This window comes from Augochlora pura, chromosome 6, assembly GCF_028453695.1.
Source record: "Augochlora pura isolate Apur16 chromosome 6, APUR_v2.2.1, whole genome shotgun sequence".
Classification (NCBI taxonomy): domain Eukaryota; kingdom Metazoa; phylum Arthropoda; class Insecta; order Hymenoptera; family Halictidae; genus Augochlora; species Augochlora pura.
Genome location: NC_135777.1, coordinates 16857832 through 16884074, shown reverse-complemented (window position 1 = coordinate 16884074; position 26243 = coordinate 16857832). Strand labels below are relative to the sequence as shown.

General features: G+C 41.9%; 4 protein-coding genes across 5 annotated transcripts; 1 reads left to right on the top strand and 3 right to left on the bottom strand.

Annotated features, from left to right (window-relative positions):
- LOC144471764 (glyceraldehyde-3-phosphate dehydrogenase 2) lies at window positions 1–3414 on the top strand. The gene is made up of 5 exons (XM_078184149.1): window positions 1–114; window positions 1609–1702; window positions 1788–2027; window positions 2104–2358; window positions 2444–3414. Exons 2-5 carry the CDS (start codon window positions 1625–1627, stop codon window positions 2870–2872), a joined length of 1002 nt encoding a protein of 333 aa, XP_078040275.1. The 5' UTR covers window positions 1–114; window positions 1609–1624; the 3' UTR covers window positions 2873–3414.
- Reps (RALBP1 associated Eps domain containing) lies at window positions 3046–8994 on the bottom strand. Of its 2 annotated transcripts, none has more exons than XM_078184147.1 (5): window positions 8497–8994; window positions 6554–7796; window positions 6400–6464; window positions 5970–6177; window positions 3046–5902 (listed from the first exon to the last, which is right to left on the bottom strand). In XM_078184147.1, the coding sequence occupies exons 1-5, from the start codon at window positions 8668–8670 to the stop codon at window positions 5718–5720; spliced, it is 1875 nt and encodes a 624-aa protein (XP_078040273.1). In that variant the 5' UTR covers window positions 8671–8994; the 3' UTR covers window positions 3046–5717. The 2 variants fall into 2 exon arrangements, with proteins under 2 accessions (XP_078040273.1, XP_078040274.1); XM_078184148.1 differs by having other exon boundaries at window positions 5970–6072.
- Window positions 8995–9745: 751 nt separating this feature from the next.
- LOC144471444 (uncharacterized) lies at window positions 9746–16849 on the bottom strand. The gene is made up of 5 exons (XM_078183481.1): window positions 16320–16849; window positions 12177–15560; window positions 10951–11828; window positions 10735–10878; window positions 9746–9967 (listed from the first exon to the last, which is right to left on the bottom strand). Exons 1-5 carry the CDS (start codon window positions 16552–16554, stop codon window positions 9746–9748), a joined length of 4863 nt encoding a protein of 1620 aa, XP_078039607.1. The 5' UTR covers window positions 16555–16849.
- A 1421-nt stretch (window positions 16850–18270) lies between these two features.
- On the bottom strand, window positions 18271–25200 carry LOC144471433 (UPAR/Ly6 domain-containing protein crok). Its single transcript, XM_078183467.1, has 3 exons — window positions 24669–25200; window positions 21199–21366; window positions 18271–19701 (listed from the first exon to the last, which is right to left on the bottom strand). Exons 1-3 carry the CDS (start codon window positions 24721–24723, stop codon window positions 19487–19489), a joined length of 438 nt encoding a protein of 145 aa, XP_078039593.1. The 5' UTR covers window positions 24724–25200; the 3' UTR covers window positions 18271–19486.
- Window positions 25201–26243: the final 1043 nt, after the last annotated feature.

Below are 26243 nucleotides of genomic sequence, written 5' to 3'. Positions count from 1 at the left end.
CCTACATAGCGACTACGGCGCATACACCGAAACGAACGCCTGTTATATTACCGTTTTCTGCCCTTCAAATGACACTATTTCTGTAGTAATCGCAGCGTGTGGTACGTTTTTCACGTAAGTATCATTAGATTTTTCGGCTTCGCTCTAACTGACCTTATTTGCATTTTATTTCGGGGCTCGCATATCTTCACCGGGTTTACGTGCTTCGTTTTGCTAAATTGATACATCTATCTACCGGCCTTTTTATCAGTGTCGTCTCCATTAAAGAACAAAGCAGAAAGGGTACTGCTTTCCGGTATAATATCTGGAATTACGTAGCATGTGCATATACATGATATTCACACCGGTTGATGTGACGTCAGTGAAAATCGGCATCGAACTTGGATAATACATAGACGGATCTAATATTCGTCATAGAATTTGCGTGAAAACGTGGCTCGGCAAATGGAATCCATGTCCGAAATTGTTTCCAAACCGGAATTCATCTGCCGAGCAGAAAGTTCGCTTCATACAATCTGTTAAACTAGTTTTCAGGATTAAAAAATTTGTTACACTACAACTGCGAACAAATTTTCCACTTAATTTATAATATTCCCCCGACTATTAACAAATGAAATCTCGAAGTTTGTATCACTTGTTTAGTTGTCTGGGATTATTGATTAGTATGTTCCTATTAATATTACGAAACGAACATTACCGAAATGAAAGGTTTCGCCCGTGTATTGTCGGTTAGAAATCAGTAATTTCGCACGTTACTTTCGGCGTGCAGTTTCCATTTTGTATTTCAGACGTACGAACCAGTTTTGTCTTAGATTAGTTTCTATAAGAAAGCAGTTTCGTTTTGTAGTTAAGTAATCATTGTAATAAAGTCATTTTTCATCTGGAAACATCTCTAGGTGGACATTAGGATCATTTCAATATATTCATAGCTTATCGTGCGGCTGTCATTTGTATCGGTCAATGTTACGTCATATTACTTATATCCGAGATTTGCATACACCTGCAGCTTTTACTAAATACTAAATATAATTTCTACTAAATTAATAATTTCACAAATCGAAATCGTTTCGTGATGTACACATACGTGCAGAAGGTCACGTCCAATTTCGAGGATAAGTTCAGAGACGCTATCGACTAGACTTTCTGACCTTGAATGACCTTGTAATATGAAACTCTCGCCTGTAATGAATTCCATGCATCTTTCTCGTGGTATTAAAATGAAATTTCAATAAATTTAGCGTCTTCGTACCTAACTGCAATTGGCATAGGTGTTTATGACTCATTGCAACAAAACACAACCATACATAATTAGATTAATGCACGTAAAATGAATAAAAAAAGTTAATACGTGCATACAAATTACAAATATGCACCCGCATTAATTTTTTCTCATTAATGCATAAAGTATCAACGTAGCACACTTTACGAATGTGAAATAAATCGAAAGAACTAACCTTATTCGAAAAGGACATTGTTTGATATGAAATCAACTTCGATATTTTTGCACCGGTCGCTTTTACTTAGCGCACAGAAAATTATTCATCAGAATCGATATGTATCTGCTGGGTCTAGAGTTCGGTATCCAAAATTATCTGCTTTATTTTCCAGTTGTTCAGAAAGCACCATGAGTAAAATTGGAATCAACGGATTTGGCCGTATTGGCCGCCTTGTGCTCAGAGCTTCCATCGAACGCGGAGCTCAGGTATTTAGAAAATACTTTTAAAAAAATAAGCTCTTATTTCGTCAATTTTTAGTAACCTAATCGTTAATTGTTGCAAATGTGATAGGTTGTGGCCATTAACGACCCGTTCATTGGTCTGGACTACATGGTGTACATGTTCAAATATGACTCCACCCACGGTAAATTCAAGGGAGAAATCAAAGCCCAAGATGGTTGCTTAGTTGTTAACGGCAATAAAATTGCCGTATTCAGCGAACGCGAACCAAAATCCATTCCATGGGGAAAAGCTGGTGCTGAATATGTTGTTGAATCCACTGGTGTCTTCACAACCATAGAAAAAGCTTCGGTATGTAGAACTCCGTGTCTTTTCAAGTTTCATCAACGAATTTCTTAAAGAAACAGTTTTATTTATATTTTTATAGGCTCATTTGGAAGGTGGTGCCAAGAAGGTCATCATTTCTGCACCATCAGCTGATGCACCTATGTTTGTTGTCGGTGTTAACTTGGAAGCTTATGACCCATCTGCCAAGGTTATTTCCAATGCCTCTTGCACCACCAACTGCTTGGCTCCTCTTGCTAAGGTCATTAATGACAACTTCGAAATTGTTGAAGGTCTTATGACTACTGTACATGCTATTACTGCTACCCAAAAAACTGTTGATGGACCATCTGGCAAGGTATATGAAATTTTCTTATATTATTTCCTTCCGGTACTAATATTATTAGTTTTATTATATTACAATTTTTTGAATCGTTTAACAGCTGTGGCGAGATGGACGTGGTGCTGCACAAAACATTATTCCTGCTGCAACTGGTGCAGCTAAAGCTGTTGGCAAAGTCATTCCAGCTTTGAATGGAAAACTGACCGGTATGGCTTTCCGTGTACCAGTGCACAATGTGTCTGTCGTTGATTTGACGGTCAGACTCGCCAAACCCGCATCCTACGATGCCATCAAGGCTAAGGTTAAGGAGGCCGCCGAAGGTCCCATGAAGGGCATCCTTGGTTACACGGAGGATGAAGTAGTTTCATCTGACTTCATTGGTGATAACCACTCCAGTATTTTCGACGCTAAAGCTGGTATTTCGTTGAACGATAACTTCGTTAAACTGATTTCGTGGTATGACAACGAATACGGGTACTCCAACCGCGTAGTAGACTTGATTAAGTACATTCAAACGAAAGATAACTAAGTTGATTTTCGTATGTCCATCTGTAATACTTTTGAAAGTGTTTCTGTATGATTTGTATCATACGAGCATATCGTTGTTGTATGAATAATACAGATTAAATGACGTTATGACTAGCCATTAGCGTTTTCAAGCAGAAATTGAAAATGTAAAACAAAACGGTATTTTAGCATACATTTCTTTTCACACAAGAAATACAATTTTACCATCAAAATCAAGTACAAAATAAAATTCGACTTTGAAGACGAAAATATTTGGCAATTCGAATTTTTGATTAGTATTTGTGGATTCATCCGCTAATAACGTAAAGATATAGATGCAGATATAATATGCATGTTTGAAAAGTGATGAACAGAAATCATTATGTAACTTGAGTTATTGTATTCTTGTGCCGTATTACTTAGATAATGTATGTTAATTTTAAACGATTTTTATCAGTCATTCATTCAACATTCGCAAGAAGGATATCAAATTATTTACGATTTCTTTCTGTAACATTAATATCTATCATTCATTGACACCAATAAAAATTGTTATGAAACTAAGAGGTTGTTTATTCTCCAAATATTCACTTTTCTGTATATAGTTACATTTTTACAGGATTACACTAATAAAGGGAACGAGTAAATAACGATTTCATATAACTTTTACATAATGCCTATGCGCTTACAAAAAGATTTTTCTTATAGTTCTTGAATGAAACATTTATCTTTAGCGTTTAACCAGAGGACAGTGTTATTTTTTTTAGCCATCAAACAGTGGCTATAATATTAATAATAAAATATCGTATTGTATGGCACAAGGAATTTGTTACAGTAACTTCTGCTAGCAACACTAAATCAGTACCGGTTACAATGATCTGTCAAATAACAATAGGTTCATAAACATTGTAGTCGCAAAACATTTATATGATCCTCGTAGGCAGTATAGTGAATCCTATAGTGTGACATTTCATATTAAAATCCGAAGTGATACATTAAATAATATGTAAAGTGAAACAAAATTAGAACAACAAATTGAGTTAGGATATTAACATTTTTTCAAAGTATATTTATTCTCTGAATGTTCTGTTCCTGCAGACTTCATTTTCTCTCATTCCTTGCTCTAAACTCTATTGACTATATACAATTACTATCACGAAACGAAATACGTTGTAACACTTTTTTTTCAGGAATACCGATTCTCAACTATAGCCATGCTGTGAAAAATTTGATTGTACAGTGTTACGAAAATACAGTTTCATTTTGTTATCGTAAACAATAAACATCTATCGCTCATTTTTTTTACAATATGTTTCTATAATAATTTTGCAGTTTACAATAATCATCAAGCGTTCATCACTGCTCGATGTAAACATTCAACTTTTAAAAGACTCTTATATACATACAAAGAACTATTTTAGCAATTCAGCACAATACTATGCATAAAAAATATAAGATCTCAAAATGATTTAAACGTTAAAATGCTGTAACATTCGAATGTTAAAGAGTGGCAGATGTTGCTACAATACTTGTACTTGCGCTCTTAATAATGCACACTGGAATTGCTGGTGAGAAAGGATAAAACATGGATAATAGCGTAACCGTGAAATGTCTTACTTCAATATTCAGAAATTTCACTATAAATTTTCATTATAAAACTTCAACTTCTTTAATGAAGCCGCAACATAAATATCTGTAACTATCTCATTAATATATTCGCGCAACTGAAACAAGTCTCAACTCATTTGCAATTGTAATTAAAAAAACATTAATGCAAAAAGATGACTATTTTAGAAAGGACTATATTTTAAGGAACATAGTGATTCCGAAGTGAAACGATGCATACTGATTATTCAGTTGCATTATTTTTTCGAATGCAAACGTATATATTCTTCGTGAATAGATTAAAATTTTAAGTACATATTTTCATTAAAAAATTTAAAAATATTCCAATCCATTTTTTTTCGATATCAATAGCGTGTGATAACATTTTTTACTGTTCTACGGCAATACTTGTTTACGTGTGTAACGATTTGATGGACTCAAGAAGAAATATATGATCCTATTTGAAAAAATAATGCAAATGTAAAATCCATGTGCCTAGTTACATTTACGGAACAATGCAATTCTAAAAGTGTAGAGCCTTTTTCGAATCATTTACTTTTTAAAAAAATATTTTTTTAATTACGATGAGAAGATATAGCTTTTTCTAGTTGCGTAAACCATTTTGTATATCACTATATTATTAACCCTCTGACAGTTGTTGAATTCACCTACAGTAATATAGTGAAAATTGTTAGGTCATCAGTAGATAATATTCCGTAAAAACACGGTTTACATCCAGATGCTTTAAATAGTTCGTTTTAAATATCTCATTCATCGATAGCCTATACATACCTTTTCTTAAGAACTACAGATAAACAAGTCTTTTAAAAAATCTTTTTATCTCTGTTTAAAAATAATTGTGATGCGAATCTAAATTGCAACATGTATTTTATCGTTCACTGAACGGGTTAAAGTAACTTCAACTGATTAGGTGGCAACATTTAAATGCGCTACAACCGCCAAAGGTTTAAAGGTACATAAATACACGATTAAAGGGCAACTGATTTTTGAAACACCAAGTAACAGCGATGAGAACAGATCGAACAGCTTACTTTTTGCATAGACTGCATACAATTTCTATTGATACTTGTTTCGCAATTTTAACGTTTTGGTTACGCTAATGATTATGAGTACACGAGACTTCATTGAAAAAGGAAAAAATTCTAGACTAGAATGATGTATCAAATACATGAGTTTACGGTGAATTTGGGAAAAATCGATATCTCACAGGTTGGAGCGTTCACGAATGGTAACATATTCCATCATGTTAAAAGTAAAAGTTTTGCACGGAGGTTTATACGTTCCTGGAGTGCGCTAGCTAGCTCCCGTGTCAATTCCTCGCAGACTAATCGCAACTCCGTGTTCTTTTCTCGCAACTCTTGTAGTGTTAGCTTTTTTGATTCTTCCACTTCATCCTTGGGAGTGTCTTCTTCACCTCCTTCTCGTTCTGGAACGATTACGTTTAATTTACAAGGGAAACTTGAAAATCAATAACAGCTGGACATAAAACTTACTTGGACTTGGTTTTCTATAAATATGGAATGCACCACAAACACCAGTAAATTGTTGTGGTTGAGGAGTAATGGTTTCCAAAGATGGATTTTCAGGTAGTTCGCTCTTTGGAGAAAAGTGAGAAAAATCAGCGACAAAATTTTGATTATCACTTAAAGTTTTTTGTCCCTCTCCCTCACTCTTTTGCCCAACCAACTTTCGAGGTGAAGTCTGTAGTAGAGATATATAACAAATTTCTGTTTATAATAATAATTTTGCCTACACTTTATAATATTTAGAATCCACAAAATCATATAATTATATACAAAATATCTACTGCGCAGATCCATGATAAGCAGCTTAATTAAACACAATTAATATATGAACCTATAATTTTAATTTCAATCCTTAGAGTAATTAAGCAAGTTCAAACTAAACAGGGTATGTACTTACAATTCCAGGTGAGATTCTAGGTGGTATTAATGGAGGTGCTCCAAGGAAACTTTGACCATTTTTCCCTACAAGAATGTGCACAGTTTGAAGCATAAAACTTTGCCTTCACAGCCACAGATGAAAATTATTGCAGAGAATTGGTAGCAATATATACCTAATTTATTAAGATCGAGACTAGAGCTTCTTGCATGTGTTCTATATGGCCTGGGCGGTGGTGGCGGCGGCGGCTCCTTCTTTGGAGTTACAATGATCCCTTCTTCGTTAAGGGCGGATGGCTTTTTTATTAAAGGTCGTTGGAGCAATGCTGTCGCAGTATGTTGGAGATCATCATCTCCTAATGTAGTGCAACTATTATTATTACCATTTGCTCCAGATGCAAGGATAGCTGCCTCAGGTGTTAAGCGTAATGGTACAGGATGTAAAATTTTGGGATCCTTTTCAACGTCAGACTTTTGGAAATCAAAATTTACTAACTGCAAACCTGGTATGGTAAGAGAACTACTAGTTCCAGCCGGCGAGTCTACAAACTTCGTCCATTCTCTGACTTTATTGTTTTTTATAGTTTTATTGGTATTATTAGATACAATTTTTTGAGTAGTTGGATTTGATGGAATTAGCGGTCGTTCAGTTTTCTGCCTCAACAATGGATTTAATAAAGGTAACGGTAAAACATGAGGTAGAGGCACATTATGTCTTCGTAATACAACCAAATGCATAGCTACAAGAAATTCTTCTAAACTCAATGCCCCATCTCTAGTTATATCTGCCAGCCGCCAAATGTGACTTAGTTCTTTCTGAGGAAGTCTAGATCTTTGAAAAAATGTTCTGGCAATGTGACCATGCAAAAGTCCATCAGAATCTAATTGCAGCTTTGAAAATTGAGTAGTGTAATATTCACATTGTTCATCAGTAATTATCCACACCTCTGGTGGAAATTCCGAATTTTTTGCATCACCATCACCTTCATCGCTGCTATGGCGTTCTGAACTTTCTTCTTCTGTACCTAATAATTGTCTTAACTCGTCGGACAATCCTGGCCAATCCTCAATAACAGAGTGTATTATCGCTTTACTACTTATATCATTATTCCTATCTTGTATTACACTGTTTGTAGGTGTGGGTGAATCAGTACTACCACCACTTTCTCTTGGAGATTCCTCCTCGCTTTCACTTTCTGTGGTACTTTCAGAAGTAATTCTCCTATCATTTTTGTCTCCCGATGTTGGCCAAGTAAATTTTGGCAGAGTTATGCCATCCAATGGCATGGTAATTAAGTTTTTGTGAATATTAAATCCTGCTTGGTGAGCTGCCACAAGTTTCAATAACCCATAAAATTGTTTCTTTCCAAGATGTGTCGCAAAGCATTGTGCATCGGCTCCACAGCAAATATACAGTATCTACAAAGTATAAGGATTTGAAATGTTGTCATTGACATTTAACATTGGTAAAATGTTTTAACACTACTTGGTAACACTATGAAGATCCTTAAAACTATTATACAGATTTTATTTATGAACGATAACTATCTGGTAGCAATAGTTTGTACAAGACTTACTTAGAATTCAAACAGGACATAATAAATGATTGAACTTTATTGCATTAACAAATATCGTTTTTATAATGATACCAATAAACCTGCACATTGAGTAAAGCATCGGAATTTGTAATATTTTGATAACGTTTGTATCATCGATGTACAGAACCATTTACAAAAGTTACCACAACCTTCACGAGCAATAAACGGCTAATCAATTTATCAATCATACATGTTAATTAATATTGCGTATTCGTGCCAGTAATCCGTGACGAACGATCATTGAAATACTTCACACTCGCTTTACTATTCATTCAAAGGCACGAAGATGTAGCGGTTTAATTTGTAACTTAACGATACAGTTAATAATTTGCTTACGATTCCTGTTACAACCTAACCTTCTTCAATTTCCAGAATTTGCCGACATCACGACACGTTATGACACATTAGGGCGACCACCTTGTCGTAATTAATCGTCACCGTAGGACCATAGCATTTCGATCGCGTGGTTGACAGAAAACCAATAGCTGACAAGCTAAGCGTGAAAAGTAGATATGATTTACCTCCATCGTGACAAGACCTGGCAAATTCGCCGACTGTAACAGCTCGATGACTTTGATCCCCGGCACACTCTCGCTGTCAGTGTTTTCGCAACAATAACCAAAAATGTCTTCGTAGTACTGGTGCTCGGGGATCGTTAAGTGAAGGTTTGCCATCGCGATCGAGTTCCAATCCATCTTGGAGACAAGTTAGAGCGGAGCAATGAACCGCTTCAACACTCGTTACGTATAAAGTGGATGTCCGTTCTCTTTCTCACTTTTCCCTTCTTCTCCCTCTCTTGCGTTGTTCCTCCGTTCTTGACACGATTTGCTTGAAGAGACGGCCGCGATCAGCGTAGTCACATCGCACGATAATATTACGGCTTCGATAAATCCCTTGGGAACGCGAGACACCCCATTTATAAACTATATCCCATGCATCGCGAAATTACGGCCCGAACGCCATCTTTCCGTTTGCTCCTCGGTGTTTGACATTACTATAATCTATACGTACATATACGCCACTCGCATAGCCAACTGACATTTCTATGGTAGATTCGCAATAACTTCGCCCCGCACGACTGCCACGTTCCGCGCGTGCGCCACGCCTCGTAACACCGACGCGGTACATTGAAATCTTTAGTCTTTCTTTTTATTCTGTAAATCCCTTTTATCCGTTAAACATTACAATTTAATATTACAATTCTATTTGTTTCGTGGCTACATCGAGCGTCATATACATTGCACCACGCGCGACAAATCGTTTCGGCCTACGTGTATTTCAATGATTCGCATTTTTTTTTCTCTCATTTGGTTCAACGAATATCAGAGTAACTTATATGAGCTTTCGAGTTTGAATTCCTTGTTGTTCGACGTTGATAATAATTCAAAGAAAAAGTCTTATTGGTTTCTTTCGGTCGGGGCTTTTGTTACTCTTACGAATGTACTTTAGTTTCGGCGTAGCGAAATACTATAAGCGTTTAAACGTGTGCGGTCCTTAAAGATAAACGAAGAAAAACGTAAGTTGCTTTGCGAAAGGAAACTCGTAGAACGCTTATGATAATAAATATATGAACTGAGACGTGACTAGAACGTGTTATTATGACAAACTCTCACGGGAGTTCCAGGTATACCGAACATCGTCTCCGTCGAGTTGTTCTGATTCCGATTTGAATGGCTGTCCTTCTTTTCGGTCTAATGGCGATATTGAATCGTAGACAAGGCGTCACGATGAACTACGGGCACACAATAATTCGTACGAAGCTGTGTATGACTAAACGTTTTCAGCGATCGAGGAAGACGGACTTCTCTTCGCGTTGCTGTATCGTCCGGTTACAGTCTTCTTCCCGGTCAGCTTGAATCGATGAGACACCGGCGAAACATCCCTTGGACTGCCGCTAATGTTATCGAAGTCCCAACTGGCGAAATGTTCTTCGAATAGCTCTTCCAGTCTCTTTGATAACGCCTCGATCGTTTTAACTCGATCATGGTCATTCTGCGCACAAAATGATCATTTTGATAAAATTGTTCGAAGATTTACCCTTTGCGCAACTTTCGTTGTATTCTTTTCCGTATAAAAAAGTGACCTTGCACCTGGTGTGCAAAGGAATTTGTTCCGAGTAATAAATACAGTTTTGTAGTAAATTGCATTGCTTTAATGTGTCGATATTGGAGTTTTATATTGTATTGTAGCATTAGGATATTACTAATGATCATAAACAAAGTATACTCCGTTTTCTTATTCTATTCAATCGGCACTGTTTAATATTTTAACACAGGAAGCAGACATACTGTCAGACAGATACGACCGATGCAGATCTCGTTGTATTATACAGGCTGTCCCAAAAGTCACTCGTAATGTGGAAGTGAGGGGTTCTTGAGGTCATCCAAAATAATTTTTGTTAAGAGCAAAAGCAGTCCGCGGCTTTGTTTACAAATGAATAATGAAAAACAGTGACCAATGAGAAGCGAGCTCGGCTGGCGCGCGGTGAGCAGACGAGGCCCAGTTCTACTCATTGGCTCGGCTGCCTTGTGTCAGCTAATCTTGCTTCTCATTGGTCATTGCTTTTCGTCAATAATTTCTAAACAAAGTCGCGGATTGCATTTGCGTTAAGGAAAAAGTTTACCTCAAATCACGTCAGGAACCTTTTATTTTCCGGTTGCAAGTATCTTTTGGGACACCCTGTATAGCATCAAGAATAAAATGACGCGGCTACACAAAGGTTGAGTTTATAACATACAAGTAATAACGAGCGAACGAACCTTGTGATACAATTTTGAATTGTAAACGATACGACGAAAGTCTCGAACCGCATGCTCCACCTTGTGGTAGACGCGATTCTTCAGCTTGTATTCGACCGTTTCAAGAAACAATGGGCTTTTGATGACCTTACAGTAGTCCTCGATCTACAATAGCATTTTACAATTACCATGCTGCGATTCCGAAGTCAGTTAAAGAATCTTGTGAAAAATTCTAACTGTGTACGTAGAGGACTGGCTGCCGCCGCTGTCTCCGGAAGACGGGTACTTGAAGACTTCCGCCTCGTCCATTTGCCAAACCGTCCGATGTATCGTTTCCAGTTTGCTCAGCACCAAAGGGCTGAGACTCTGCTTCCTTTTCGAGCTGTACCACACCGACCAGCCTCGATCGCTAGCCTTGCCGCTGAATTTCCCATCCAAAAACTCGATGCATCCGATATATTCCTTCTTCTTCTCCTGTTTCGCCGTAACCGCGGATTGCGACAGGCCGAACGCGTTCTCCTTCGCCGCGTCGTTCCGGGAACATTTCGACTTGCTGCTCGTCATTTCCTCCATCTGCGGCTCGTCGGTCTCGTAGCATTTCGACAGCTTTTTCCCGGGACATTTCCGCGGTCTATTGTGCGAGAGATAATACGATTTCTCGGACTCCTTTCTCGGACACCTGCGGCCGGAGATCGGCGCTACGGCGCTGTTCGTCGACGACGAATTCGGGATATTCAATTTTCCTCTTTTGCCGAACTCCTTCTTCTCTAATTGGGACACGGTTACAGGTGTCGAGCGTCGCACCGTTTCGGAGTAAGTCGCCTTTCCGGCGACCACCTCCTCCGACGGCTTTCGATCGTTCGGGCTGCACCCGTCTTTCGCGGCGTAGCTCATTTGCTGAAGGTTTTTAACAGTTATGGTCGTCGTGACGGTCGTCGCGGACGTGGTCAACGATAAAACGGGAACGGATTGTTCGTCTTCTATCATTGAACTGTTCGACGACTCGGAGCTGTGCGGGTCGGCGCTGTTCTTTCGCCGTTTCTTCTTCACCATGCTAGCGTTGTTCAAAGTTCTGATTAACCACGAGTCCGTTTTTACGTTCATCTTACTGAAACCTGTTAACAGGCAGCTGCATAGAATATTGCGGGATTTAATACTGGAGGAACGGAATCTGTCTTTTCAATGTATTTCATAAGCGTTTGTTTCTCAATCGACCGACACCTTCGTAAGCAGTAATATTTCCGTTCTTCTAGCATTAAAATAATTAGTTATTTTCTTATCAACGACTAACATTCGATCTTACGTTGGCTTCTAGATAACACGTAATCTAATTCGAAGGCTTTAAGTCCCTAATTACAAGGCTTTAGGTTGATCAATATGTTAAGTATGATTTTCAACGTCAATAAGTCAAAAGAGAATACCTCGTTCGTTCCTAAAAAAGTAATTATCCGAATATGCTTTACCATTTTTATTTTCAGATGATTGTAGAGCCTCGTTGATGCTTATGCTAGGGGAAAAATGGCAGGTCGATCCCGAGTCGTCCTCGGACGCCTCGTAACTAGAAGCTCCGCTGCAACCATCGTTGTCACCCTTGACCGCTTTCGGGACGTTCTCCTCGATTCTCTCTTGATTCTCTTCAGGTTCCGGTGCAGCGTCGACGTTGCTCCCTTTGCCGATGCTTTCTTGCTCCTCGGCACGATCTCTGGAATCGATCTCGTTCCCGCCGACGTTCTCGTCCTCTTTCACGTTCAACGCTTCGAGCAGAATCTTAGCCGAGGCACAGGCCGCGTTCCAGGTGACGTCCTGAGGCAGAGCATGGTTCATCTTGTCGGAACGTTTCAAAATTCTCGGCGAGTTCTCCAGGGAAAATGTAGGCGGTGGCACGATGGGGGTCGCCGGGAAGGGCAGCTTCACCGCGGTGTTGACCGAATTGCTGGCACTGCTGGCAACAGAGGCGATACTGGCACGCGACACGGGCGCCGACGCCGCCTGACCGGAGAACACCTTGTCCTTGCCGGCGTAATTGTTGCGATGGCTGTTGGCGCGTCCGCTCGCCACGTTCCGGGACACGGAGTTGTCCAAACGACGGGCCGATCTTCGCTGGTGTCTCTTTTTCGGGACGTTGTAGCTGCCCGGCTTCATGTACACTCTGCCGTCTTCGGAGCTGTCGTACTCCTCGGGCCCCTGGACGCGGTTGTTGATCAGGTTGTATGTGTTCCAAGGGGCGCTCTGGATGCTCTGCATGTTCTGCAGCGTCTGGAACTGTCGGTTCGCGTCGATCTGCAGCTGCCTGATGCAGTTGCCGAGGTCAATCGTGTTCTTCGAGATGTCCTGCCGCGACGGCAGCCGTGGCACCATGTTCCCCGCGCTCCCCGACTTCGTCTCACCGAGCTTCACGAAGGACACTTGCCTACTGTCCGAATTCCGTATGCTCGCAAACCAGGCGGACAAGTTAGCGGTCATCTCCTCGGACGACTTCTCGGACGTGCTAGGCTCTATCTGACTCAATAAGGTCATCTTGTCTTTTGGAACGGTGGCCAGCTCCAGCTGATTCGTCGACGACTTACCGACGTAGACCAGATCCATGTTGCTCTTCTTCGCCTGGGCCTGGTGGCAGTTCTTGTCGGCATACTCCACCGAGTACGCCGGGAAAACGGAGTAGCTGGGATCGAAGCTCTCGGACTCGTTGTTGGAGCTGAAGTAGACCGACTCCAAGCTGATCGAGGGGTTCAGGAACGACGACGACTCCACTCTGGACAAACACTTTTGCGCGTAAGTATTGTCGTAACCGTCGTCCGCCTGCTGCTGGACCCGAAAGGTCCCGTCCGGTTTCTCGCGCGACGGAGCCGCGTTCTCCGCGTGCTCCTGTTTCTTCTCCTTGAACGTCCACTGCTTCGAGTAGTCTTGGTTGCTCTCCGTGAGGACTTTGCTTCTCAGATGGTAAAACTCCGCGTTCAGGGATTGCGGCGCGGACTCGATCTTCGCCGTGGACGAGCCGCCCCGCGGTCGGAGCCTGCTGCTCGCCGGAATGCCAGACTCCGCGTGCCCTAGGAACATATCGAGCACGGATTTCGCGCTATTCGTCGCCTCTAGGTTCTCAGTAACAGTCCACTTACTTCGCAGCTTCGACTCAGTCTGCGCCGCCTGCTTCTCCTGCTTGTACAGCTCTAGATTCCGCAGGCTACCGACAGACTGAGCCACGTTGAACGGACCGTCCTGCCCGTTCTTCCTGCCGTTGGACTCCTGGCGAGTCGCGCCCCCGCTCAACGACGGGTCGAACAAGTCGCAGCTCGTGTGAACGGAAACGTCACCTGGAAAAAAGCTGGCCAACGATTTCCGCTCGACGTCGGCCGCGTCGCCGATCACCCCGATCTTCAGGAAGCTCTGCACGATCTGGTTGAGCAGCTCGTGGGTGTGCTTCTCCCAGATCTGGAAGCTGGAGATCAGCTCTTTGTCGTACTTCTCGTCGAGGCTCGGGTAGTGCTGCTTGTTCAAGTAGTTGTCGAGGATCAGCCAGCCGTTGCTGATGCGCAACAAGGCGTTGATCAGGTCGCCGACGAACACCTGATTCCCGGCGAACACGGGGAAGCAGGTCGACGACTTGGTGATGGCAGTCCTCGTGGCGGCGGAGAGGTTCTTCAACCAGCCGGACCTGGGGTTCGTCTTGCAGCTCGTGCTAAGGATGGCCTCGGCCTCCGAGCATCCCCAGTACACCACCTTTCGTATCAATTCGGGGTATCGAGCGCCGTCCGCGGCTGGCCCGTCGGTTTGGATCGCTATCGACGAGCTGCTGTTGTAGCTGCCGCAGAAGTCGGCGAACCAAGCGTTCTTGTTCGAGATCGTGTCCCCGGCGCCGCTGAACAGAGGCGCCGAGCTGGCCTTGCCGTTCTTCGACTCCTCCTTGGCGAGATCGTTCGAGGACGTGTTGCACAGCGCCGACACCATTTTCTCGGCCTCGATGGTGAAATCGAAGCTGGCCGACGACTCGTCCGAATAGTGATCCTCTTTCGCTTTCGCGGACACGCTCGAGCCCGCTTTCTCCAGCGGGCTCGCTCCCGCGGCTTCCTGGTTGGCCTCATCGTTCCCGGGCTTCGCGTCGAACAGACTGCTCGCCGAGGTGGCGATCGTTTGGAACGGCCACTCCCCGTAGCCTTCGGTGGCGACCGGCGCGATGCAGCAGCAAGCCGCGCTGTTAGGGACCTTGCCCTTGCCGCGTTTCGCGGTCGACGCCTCGTGCGCGGACGGGGCAACGCTCTTGTCCCTTTGCGGGCCACCGATCACGACGTTCGCCGGCTGCTTTGGGAAGATCTGCGGCGATTGGACCGGCTGAACCGGCCCGGAGATTTGATTGTTGAAACTGGCCGGCCCGTACGGGCTCAGATTCGAGAACTGAAACGTCGAGTGCGTGTTCACCGTTTGCAGGTTGTACGTGTTCGTCGCCGAGATGTTGTAGTAGGGGCCGTGCAACGGCTGCTCTTGTTGCTGTTGCTGCGCGGTTTGTTGGTCCTGCACCAGGCAATACGTCTGCAGATCCGGTGGCTTGTAGTATGGTTGGGGTAGCAGGGCCAGGCCGGAGTTGTTGTACTGATCGCCGGAGTAAGAGCCGTGCGCGTACGTCGAGGCTACTAAAAACGAAGCGGTCGGCGCCGGAAGTGGAGCATTGTTTGCCGTTTGATCGTATAAGACCAAGGGCTTCGGGCTGTAGGGCAACTGCTGCTGAATGTGTTGCTGCTGTTGCTGTTGCTGTTGCTGCTGCTGTTGTTGTTGTTGTTGCTGTTGCTGCTGCTGCTGACAGTATTGCTGATTTCGTACGAGTTTATTCTTCGGTGGCCATCTGCTTCCTTTACCTATATTCATGGAGTGGTTTGTAGGAGAATTGTTGAAAATTGTCGTTATCACGTAGGGTACAGATTATGGGAATAATATATTTAATTCATTTTTTTTCGTTTGTTATTTATTTCGCTCGTCTTAAAAATGAGGGAATGTATACTATATCATACGTATTACGCGTTTATGAATGAAATATAGTTTTGTCAAGATAAAACAATCGTTGTCTTCGATACTAAAGCAGTAACAAAATTTCCTCGGATATTAATCGATAGAAATTACTCTGATTAAATATTATTCTTTAGTACGGGAACTATTATATTAAAATATTGAATGGAGAAACCGAGGATCATCGAAATAAAGTGGGAAAATATATTTTGTCTATTTATCAAGGAAATAATAGGGTCAATCTCTTATATTTTCAACGAATAACAAATTATGATGCGCTAAACTTAACCGCAATCACTAAATACAAACATTTGATCAAAACCGCGAACATCATTCTTCCATATACGTTAAATAAATACAATATAAAATAATACACTGTCTATCGTTACGAAAAAATGTTAAAAAATATATTACTATCATATTTGAATACTTCCTGAATATTTTATTTAACAATCGCCCAATGTTAGCTAATATCTCTTATTCTGCCGAAGATAAAAATTTACAAACAGTTGCGACTGCAAACGTTAGGGATATAATTGATTCGAATCACGTAAATGTAGTAAATTGTTTATGGAAAGATCGAGGAATTCGTGGAGAACGCGGGTTTACACCTTGTACGTGCAAAGGAACAGGATTAGGCGGGCCAGCGTTACGTTGTGGTCCAGGGTAGACGCATGATGGATGTAAGCCAGTCCCGCATGGTTGAAGGGTTAACATTGGATTAACGACGGGCCCATAAAGAATTTGTTGCTGCTGCTGCGGATGTAGAATGGAGGACGGTGTGGACGTGGGCGGTATCGACGGTTGCAAAGGTGTTCGATTCGATCGTGCAGCTGTAGGGTGCATGATCCACCCTAACCCCGGCACGAAGTTCCTCTTCTGGCCAGACGACGGTCTGCTTAATTATTCGAATCGCTTAGTCTCCGTTCATCGCGATCCCCCGATTTACCCGATTTTCCACGCGCGCGAACGTGTTATCTCGATGATAATCGAACAGGGGGCCAACGGATGTCGTTCAACCGAACTAACCGAAACGAACGTAGTCACCGTGTCAGCTGTTAATTGACATGCTTCTAACCTAGCCACGATTTCATTCGTTCGGTATTTGAAATAGCTTGAATTTTACCTGCTGTACGAAACGGTCTCTCGTTTCTCCTGAGCGAGGCGGAGTCCCGTTCAAACGGCGGGCGCTCCGTGAATTGCATGGGACCGGCATCGAACGGAACGTCGCGTCCACAGGGAACTATGTGAATTCATTTCAAGCTTGCAGAAAGAAATACGCAGGAACGAACGAAGAAACAAGACGCGGATTAAAACTGTCGACGCGGAAACTCTCGGGTCAGAGTTAAGGGACCGATCCCCGCGAGTTCTTTTTTCTTCCGATTAATCGCTTTCCAAGTTCCAACACCTCGCCCGGCACCCGGCTAGCTAATTAAATGTACATGTTATCTTATTCAACGCGTACTGTCTTTCACGTGCAACCGATTCAGATCTCTTACGAACGACGAAACGTATGTACATATTGGGAAGTTACGACGATAATACACGGAATGGGAGAATTAAACGAATACCGTGAAGAAAAATGGCAGGTCACTGACTGCTCACGAAACAACAAAATGATTTGCTCGGAACAATGAAACGAGAGAAAAATTTGACGCACGGTTCAAGCAGCTTCGACTCCAATATACCTGGTACTGTTATTATTATCAGTTCATTTGAACAATACCACCGTCGTCGGGAAATAATATTATCGAGACGTGCACCGAAGGATAAGTATTACTACTGTACGCTACAGTAATTTAATCTGTTATTACGAGATGTCATTCTTTAATTTTTCTTTAGCGATTCTTAATCGGTAAAAGACAAGTTTTAAGATGTATCTACATCAGATATTTGATAATGAATCTTCCGAGTAAATACCATCCGTTTCGGTGGTTTTAATAATTGAATAAAAAAAGTTATAGGCTCCGTCGCATAATTTGATTTTTAGAAAAACGTGACATGATATGTCGATATTTAAGTTATTATAATTTCTTGAAAAATGATCCCACGTTAATGCAACTAGGCTCATTTCGAAGCTCGAAGCATCTATTTTCATACTAGATTCTTTATCGCTTCCAAAAATGTTCTCTGGAAAACCGATAACACGTTTCTCCTCGATGATGTTAAAAATCGAAATGTCTCCGAAAACACTGAAAAAGTTTCATTCGAAGCAAAACGAAACAACCAGAAAGTTGTATATCAATTTTTAAGGAATCACCTGAAATCGTTAATCTTCGAGAAGGATTCGGTATTTATAAAATTGTCCAGTATTTTCCGAGGTAATGCAATTTGTAGCACTTTCAAGGAAAAAGTCTGTCTCCAATTTTCCGCCAATTATATCATATCCTAACACTTTAGATAAACGCGAACTATGCATTACGGAAGTGGATTATCAAGTTTAACAATTATGTTCCTTCCTGACGAAGACATAATACAATTCAACCTGTTACGTAGCGTTGGGCCACGTTTTCGGGCGCATTTCGCAGCATGGTTGAAGGAAAACAATAAAGCCCACGGGTCTTCGCAACGACAACTTTGATATATTTTCCTCGTCTCGCACAAAAAAAACATATTGTACAGATGTTGTTCTCGTGAATACAGTTTACAACAAGATCATCAACAAGTTGCGCAATCGTTGCGTACGTATTATCATTCTTAAGCTCTATGCAGAAAAATCGTCGAATGAACACAATGTGACCGACGCCACACTTTCAGCACCTACAGTTGAAAAGTTTTCGATAAAAGAGTTACATAGACGCGGCACGGCGAACGAACGATCGCCGGCCGCAGTTTGCAAAAAGTACGAAAAAATGTGACTGTTCCTGAATTACTGCACGGTTCGCCATTACGAAACGGTGGGCAATGAACAATCGACCCGTCTCGTTCCCCCCCAAAAACCGGAGATGTCGAACCGAACCCGTGAATGGGTGATGACCCGTGTGACGATGGATGAACGAACATTACACGGTGACGACAAAATTTCATTTTCTTTTTATAAACATGCGCATGTGTGTGTCTCTTTCTCTGTGTTTGCGCGCGTGTGTGTGTGTGTACGTGTGATTTTCTCTTAGCGTCGCACGCAGCGTTTCAACTATATTTCATCGCCATTGCTTCGCGTGTGTTTCGATTGTTCCCTTTTAACGATTCGAATCTCGTGTTCGCGGAAAGAGTAATAATTTTGTTAGTTCTCGTTATTGCGCGGTCCTTGATGCGTTTCGTTGAAAAAAGACGGACAAAGGTAACCAGGAACAGCGTGCACGGTTTTCTCTAAAGCTACGATAATCGTTAACCAACGGACAGGAGGAGGCTGCAGAAACCCCGGCTCTAGAGCTACGTCGAATAAAACGCCGGCTCCGTTCGTGGATCCTCCGTTCCCTCGATTGCTTCGAGATCGCTAGCGAGGTTCGATTGTCGGAATGTAAACGGAAAAAAGATTCTCTATAGTTTAGATGCGGATTAGTTTGCACTTCGAAAGTGGCCTTCCCTCGTCTCCGTTCCACACGCTTCTCTCTTTATCTGTGAGGCGAGAGGTCCAGGGTACAACGATCGTCGCTATCATCTCTCTCTCTCTCTCTCTGTTTTTTCTCTTCTTCGGTATCCGTCGACCTGTCTGTCAGTCTGTTCCCATCTTGTTTCTCGAGTATGCAAGGTTCGAAGCTGTCTGCTGATGTACTAACGATCTCGAACGTATCTCTTTCGTCGATTGTTCGGGAGCATGGTAAAACTTCTCTTAGGTCTAGTTACGGATGAATGCCAGCAGAACGCTGCCCAGAACACAAAGTAGAATCAGCGACTTTGCCGGCGGGACGAGCGGTGTGGCAGCGTTGCAGAAGTCTGTCAAGCACGAGCAGACCTCCTGGCGGCCGCCGAAGCCGCTGCGCTGGTAGCATACCCCTTTGTAGTTGGTCTCGACCCATCCGCAGCCCCTTATTACACGAGTGTCAGCTGGAACTGTTTAGAAACACGTGTAATCGCCATTTATCCGGCCGCCTGCCACGATTATCTTTATCAAACGGCATTAACGCGTTAGCCAACCGCAATTTCTGCTCGACCTTCTGCATCTGACTGTTCCGACAGTCTGCTAAAAGAGGAAACGGCGGCCGCCTTCAATTGCGCCTGTTGTTCTTATTGGGTTCGGCCGCACGGCATTAGTTTATCGTTCATTTAATGCTGGATCTCTCACGCGTTTCCGAACAATTTTGATAAGGGCACTGTCAAAACGGAACTGTCCTCGTCTAATTTAATTCATTTAATTAAACTTTCATTTTCTTTTCCAAGTGGAATTACGCGGAATTAACGACCGAGACGACGCTAAGAAATAGCTGTTATATTTCAAAAGAGATTACAATCTTTTTATAACAGCTTTTATAAGGTAGACACAGTATAAATAAATTTTATGAACAATACAAACGATTTCCTATTTCTATTCATTTTTGCAACAAGGAAATTTCAAGTTTGATATTTCATCTTGCCGCGTAATTCTGCTTGCTGACAACTAGACCAAACATTTGATGCGTTCGTGAATTATGATTTTACGTGTACTAAAATTATTGCGAATGAACGTAGAAATGATACCGACGACACGGGCCAACGATGAACCACGCGGCGCGAATGATACGTCGTACGAATTTAGCACAGTGCTCGACGTGTTAATATAAAGTGCTTATAAACCATCGGGCAGGAGACGGTGTTTAGAGATTTTGTGTTAAACAGCGAGCAATCACGCGGCCGTTATATCAGATTTGCCAATCTGGTCAGCGTATATTACTTTTTAATTTATTTATATATCTGGTTTGAGCACTGCGAGGTCGTCAACTATTTTAAAAACTTCTCAACAACTTCGATTTCTTTTTAACAAAACATTCTACGCAAGGAATCAATTCATTATTTATCTACACGTATGAGCTAATTTCCTTTTCTATTGAAACACGAATTGCCTGCAATCTCGTGTTAGAGATAAGTTGCACTAACGGTTAAATTGCGGCGGATAAATCAGGCAACTTGTAGCTTAAGATGCATTGTGTTAATCACGCCGTTGTAACGTGCTTGTCAGTATGCGGTTGCTTTCTATAGAATAATGAGGAAGCTGAATTAATCTGGGTTAATGTTGATCACTCTCCGAGTCAGATTGTGACACGAACTTCAGCTACCGCGTCAACAAAAAGTATCTGATTTCTATTGAATTCGTCGTCGTTTTACGTTTAATTACGCATCCATAGATCATTGTGCAATTACAGATTATTATAGGGTAATAATCAATGATTACTAAATATTAATTATCATTGCCAGTTAATCGATTATTATGATCAAGCGAAAGTGGTCGCGCACGACGAACATAAATCGAAGACGTCCTTTTGACGTCTTTATACGCGTGTGTACCGTTCCATAAAAGATAATCGTAACACCTCTCTAATATAACAACAATGAAATAATTTGCGTATTACTTACGTCCATTAACGCTAAACTCGATGACTTGCGTAATCTTTCGGCACATCGTGTATTTTGCGCCGTTCTTCAGTTCGGAGCAATCCGTTTTAAGGGCATCCGGTGGCTTTTCGTCGGAACATCGGCTGTCATTGTGACTGTTACACAAGTAACACTGCATGGCGTGGATACCTGTAGCATTACAGTCATTCTAAAAAGTCGGTCGACAAACGAGCTGCCTGCAAAAATTTCTTTTAACAATAGAAATAAAATAAATCAATCCGTATAATAAATACAATTACTAGACTACAAATTTTTAAATGACATAAAAATTTTCCACCTGACGTGCAATAAATTGAAATAAAATAAAGGTCGATTTTCTATTTTAATAAATTTAAAAGGCTGAAAATAATGTAACACTCTTTTTTTTCTTTAATGCTTCCAATGTTTCGTGTATCCATTTTTATCCTAAGTAGCAAATTCCCAGTTCAATAATTTTACGTTTTCGAATGCTAGATCGAAAGAAGCGTTTGCGTACAGTACGGTCACAGTCATTTTTTTTTATCGACACGAAGTATGGAGATAACTAAGTCTAAATTTCTGGAATCGTGAGAAATTTCATCATTTATGCGCCGCGTGGGACGCGTCGTCGCATGTGAAGTGTCCTGAACATTTCGTATATTTCGTTGCGCCAAATTTGACGGACTCGTGAACTGCACCGATGCACGGTCGCTTCCGCAGTCCGGTTATCATCATCTAATTGTACACAAAGTGTAGTTTCAATTTCGTAACAACGTGATGCACAAGGTTCCGACCATTATCGAGCGGCTGATAAGAGGGGTCAACGGAGATAATACGGCCGGCGAACGATTTCTGTGAAGGGATTCAGCATATACTCCGCGTGTTTTAATCTCCACGGCACGGTAGTCGACAGCCATCAACTATCATCAACCGCTGACGACCATAGTCGGCGACGGCACTGAAGGGGCTAAACGTCGTCATGTGTGCGCACACCAACAGATTTATGTAGGTCATCATATATCACAGTGACGAATCTGTTGGACACCGAGCATCGGACACGTTTATAACGCGATTCCTCAAGGTGTCCTTTCTTCTTTCTTTTCTTGGTATCAGTCGTCGGCCATTTTTCTCAGTCGACGAGCATTATTCTTGGACGATTTTCAGTTACCGCCCGACCGAAGAAAGGTTCATCGTTCTTACAACCGCGAGCAATAAAAAAAAATCGATGGAGCTATCTGCCCCAGAAAGACGGAACGACGATAATTTCCCTCTCCCGTCTGCGTTACTTTAAATATCGTTTATGATATCATTCATAGTTTCGGATTCAAACCAGCGGATCCTTGAGTAACCGAGACGACGCGTCGTAATCTTACCGGATAATTGTCTATAATCGGACGGAATCGTCACGGTTGTAAGGTTAACCGTGGGGATTCGACTATAACGGACTACAAATATGGTGGTCCGAAATATCGACCACTTGGGGAGCTGTCATAGGTATACCGTGATAATACCTGATTCATAAAATAAATATATACAAAGAGCAAAATAAATATTTAAAAAATACAAGATAAGTATTTACAAAATGCAAGATGAATATTTTAAAAATACAAAATAAATATTTTAAAAGTATGAAATAAATATTTTCAAAATACCAAACAAATATTTTATAAATACAAAAATAGATATTTACAAAATAGAAAATAAATGTTATTTGCTATATTTTTTAATTTTAGTCAACACTCAGAGGGTGAAGTTTTCTTTCGTTCCGCAGGGTAGGTAACGCGTAGGGGTAAACGGATTTCGCACGAATCTACGCGCTCTTTTGCGCATAGTGCGTCGTCATTGATCTCGCTGACGTTTTGCACCGATGCATTCAGCCAACACGCTAAATATACCCCCATTTTCTTCAATGAGTACGCTCTTTTAAACATCCACCGACCGGTTCGCGTATCGTCATCGTTGTCTAGTAACGTTGCAGGTATATGTACCATCGAATAAATCGCAGCTGTAACACTATAGCCAAACGCTGGGACACTCCTAGAGACACAGAGGAAGTAACGTGATACATTTTATGCGGAATACATACTATCGCGTCCTTTACGATGTAAAGTTTACACGATCGGTAATGTGTACATTGGAAATCGATACCGCGGCCATTTGTCCGGCGACTCCGCGATTTGCATAATCGATGGAAAAGAAAAAAATCTGTACACGAAACAACAACGGAATCTGTCACGATTCTTCGGCAAATGTTTCGAATGAAATCGTTCCGTGTCGATCCGGTCTCGCGACGTCGACGGAACGTGGGAATATTTAATCGCTGGGGTTGCATGGCAACGAGGCTCGTCGCCATAACATCGTTGTCTAAATTTAATTTGATTGCCCGACGAAATCTTATCATACGTTTCTCTTCTTTTTCGTTTCATTACCCCAATAACCATTACACAATATTTCCGTAAACGGATAAACAATACGAGTGCGGTAAAATACAACAAATTCCCGGAAACATGTAAAAAAGTAATGCCGAGAGCACGATATTCAATTGGACATTCGAATTCTGCGAAAGAGAGAGAAGGAGAGAGAGAGAGAGAGAGAGAGAGAGAGAGAGAGAGAGAGAGAGAGAGATCAGCCGACAAATTTGATTCTATTCTACGAATTAGACGGTGCAATGAAATAGAAAGCAACTGTTTAAATAAAAGACAATCTAAAGAACTCGAACTTTGCAAAGTAGATAAGATAGTAAAATAGGGAAAGCATGGAATAACAAGTGACGTATGGCATTCGGTTGCAACTGAACATTTGAGTGCTACAAAGGACGCTAATTTTTATTATAAAGAAGCAGTTAGAACAATGAAATGTAATAAAATTTAGAAGCAGGAAGGAATGTCGAATGAAAAAACAGCCGGAAGAGACTCGATTTAATTTTGCAAAGTAGGTGATAAAATAAGCTAGAAGACAAGGGATTCTATTACGGCAAGTAGACGAGACGATAAGGTAGGGTAAAATTGAAAACAGGAACGAGATGGAAAGTCGGGTGACGTATGGGCCTCGGCAACAGCCGATGCGCAGCCAGAGAAATCTGTTAGGGTGGTTTCGCGTAGAAACTGCGGGAACTTCGATGGAAGAGGGAGTAGAACGGGTAACACTTGCAATAAAATGGAACACTAGGCAGCGACGCGTAAGGGACCGGCTACCACGATCGAGCCGTCCGAAAGGGTCGGCGAATGAGATTGTTTGGCGGATATTAGGGTGTAACGCGTATAAAATGCGTAAAAATCTAGGGGATAGCGTTGGGTGGGAACGTCGACGCTAAGGAATAATTTACGAATCTAAGCGTCGCGCGGGGTGGCGATTGAAGCGGGAATCTAGGTCTACCAGGGTACAGGGGGTAGATCGATAGCGAGCGGTCTCGTAAACCCGCCCCGATCGTTGAACCAAAGGGGTAGCCAGACAACAACGCCTGGGACGCTTACCATAAAAATCGAGAATGAACAGGAGGCAAACTGCGTAGACGTGTGCGCGGCTCATGTTGGCTATCGGTAATATCCTTGCAGGGCAATCTCGGTATCCTTCAACGAGCAGAGAGACGACGGGGTCCTCCTCGCGGTCACCGGTGGTAGATTGCACGCGACCGGGCGGCGCTCAGGGTGCTCGTGAGAACCCGGAGGGAGAGAAAGAGAGAGAAAGCGGCCGGATCAAGGATCGCCGTAGTCAACCATTCGGCCCCGAGAGCTGCTGATGCACTGTTCAAGCTGTTGGCCGCTCGATGCGATTGCAGCGCAAGCCCGCTACTAAGGCAACGATGCTCGCCGGCCCAAGAGAACCGCGGATACGTGATTGCGCGCCGAGAGGAACAGCCCGCGAGCAAATCGAGCGACGCGACGAGACCGGACCGACCACGGAATAACAGATTTGTCAACAAATCACTCCACGGGCCTTCGACCGATACTAATCGACGGTAATCCACTGATCTTACAGGTGTCCCGGATCCTACGCGAATCCCGATTCTGGCCGACGCGTTCCCAACCGCCGACAGGTAACACCTGGGTACCCACCGCACGCCTGAATCAATATTTTTGATAAGCAGTAGGAGGGATGCTGCTGCCCCGGATTGGTTATCGCGGCATTTCCGCGGTAGATCGTTTTTTGTTGCGTTTACGGGATTAGTATGTTCGGCCAACGCAATCGCCCCCTACGGGGTGGATAATGGTACGATGCGCTGGCCAGGACTACTTCTCCTGTCTTCTTAATGCGGTTCGGGTACAGTCGGCCACGAAAATATTCGGACAGTTCTTTAAACGGTATCGAGTTTAAACAAATTTCTGCGAGAATTTTTAAAATTTTTAGAATCCTTTCAACTGAGCTTAAAAGGCAAATTTATAGAATTTTATAGCGTTTTATGGGGCCTATTGATTTGGAGGATGCAAAAATTTGTAGATTTTTGACATTTATCGATTGCGAGTTTCACGATTTTTAATTATTTGTACGGTAAAATTATACTACGCACTTTACGCATTATGATAAAAATAAGAAAGCGAAATTCAAGTAGTACGGAAATTGAAAAGATTTAATTTCAATTTAAAAATTGAAATTGATACACAAGAAATGAAATTTCTGTTTGATTTTTGTTGTTTATAATTCTTGGAAACAATTTTTATTTGTCATAAAGAGCCATCGTTTGTGGTCAGTTATATATATATATAATGAGAAAACTAATAATAAGATCTTTGCAATATATTCTCTAATAAAATATAAAACAAGTACACAGAAAAATATTTTGTCAAAAGTATAAAGTAAAATAAAAAAGCACGAAGTTCGTCACAAAAAGGTTATAACTTATCCAACAACGAGTATTACATTGTCCATTAAACTTTTAAGCTTTATAGACAAATAATTTTTGTAGAGACAGTTTTTTATAGACAGATTCGTGGTGGTGTTTGTTCACGAATGGTGACCACGTCGAACACAGTTCTCACAAAATTTTCCGCGATTCCACCGTGAAGATTAGTACAGTTTGCTACAGTTTACGGGATCGGTTATGGTACAGC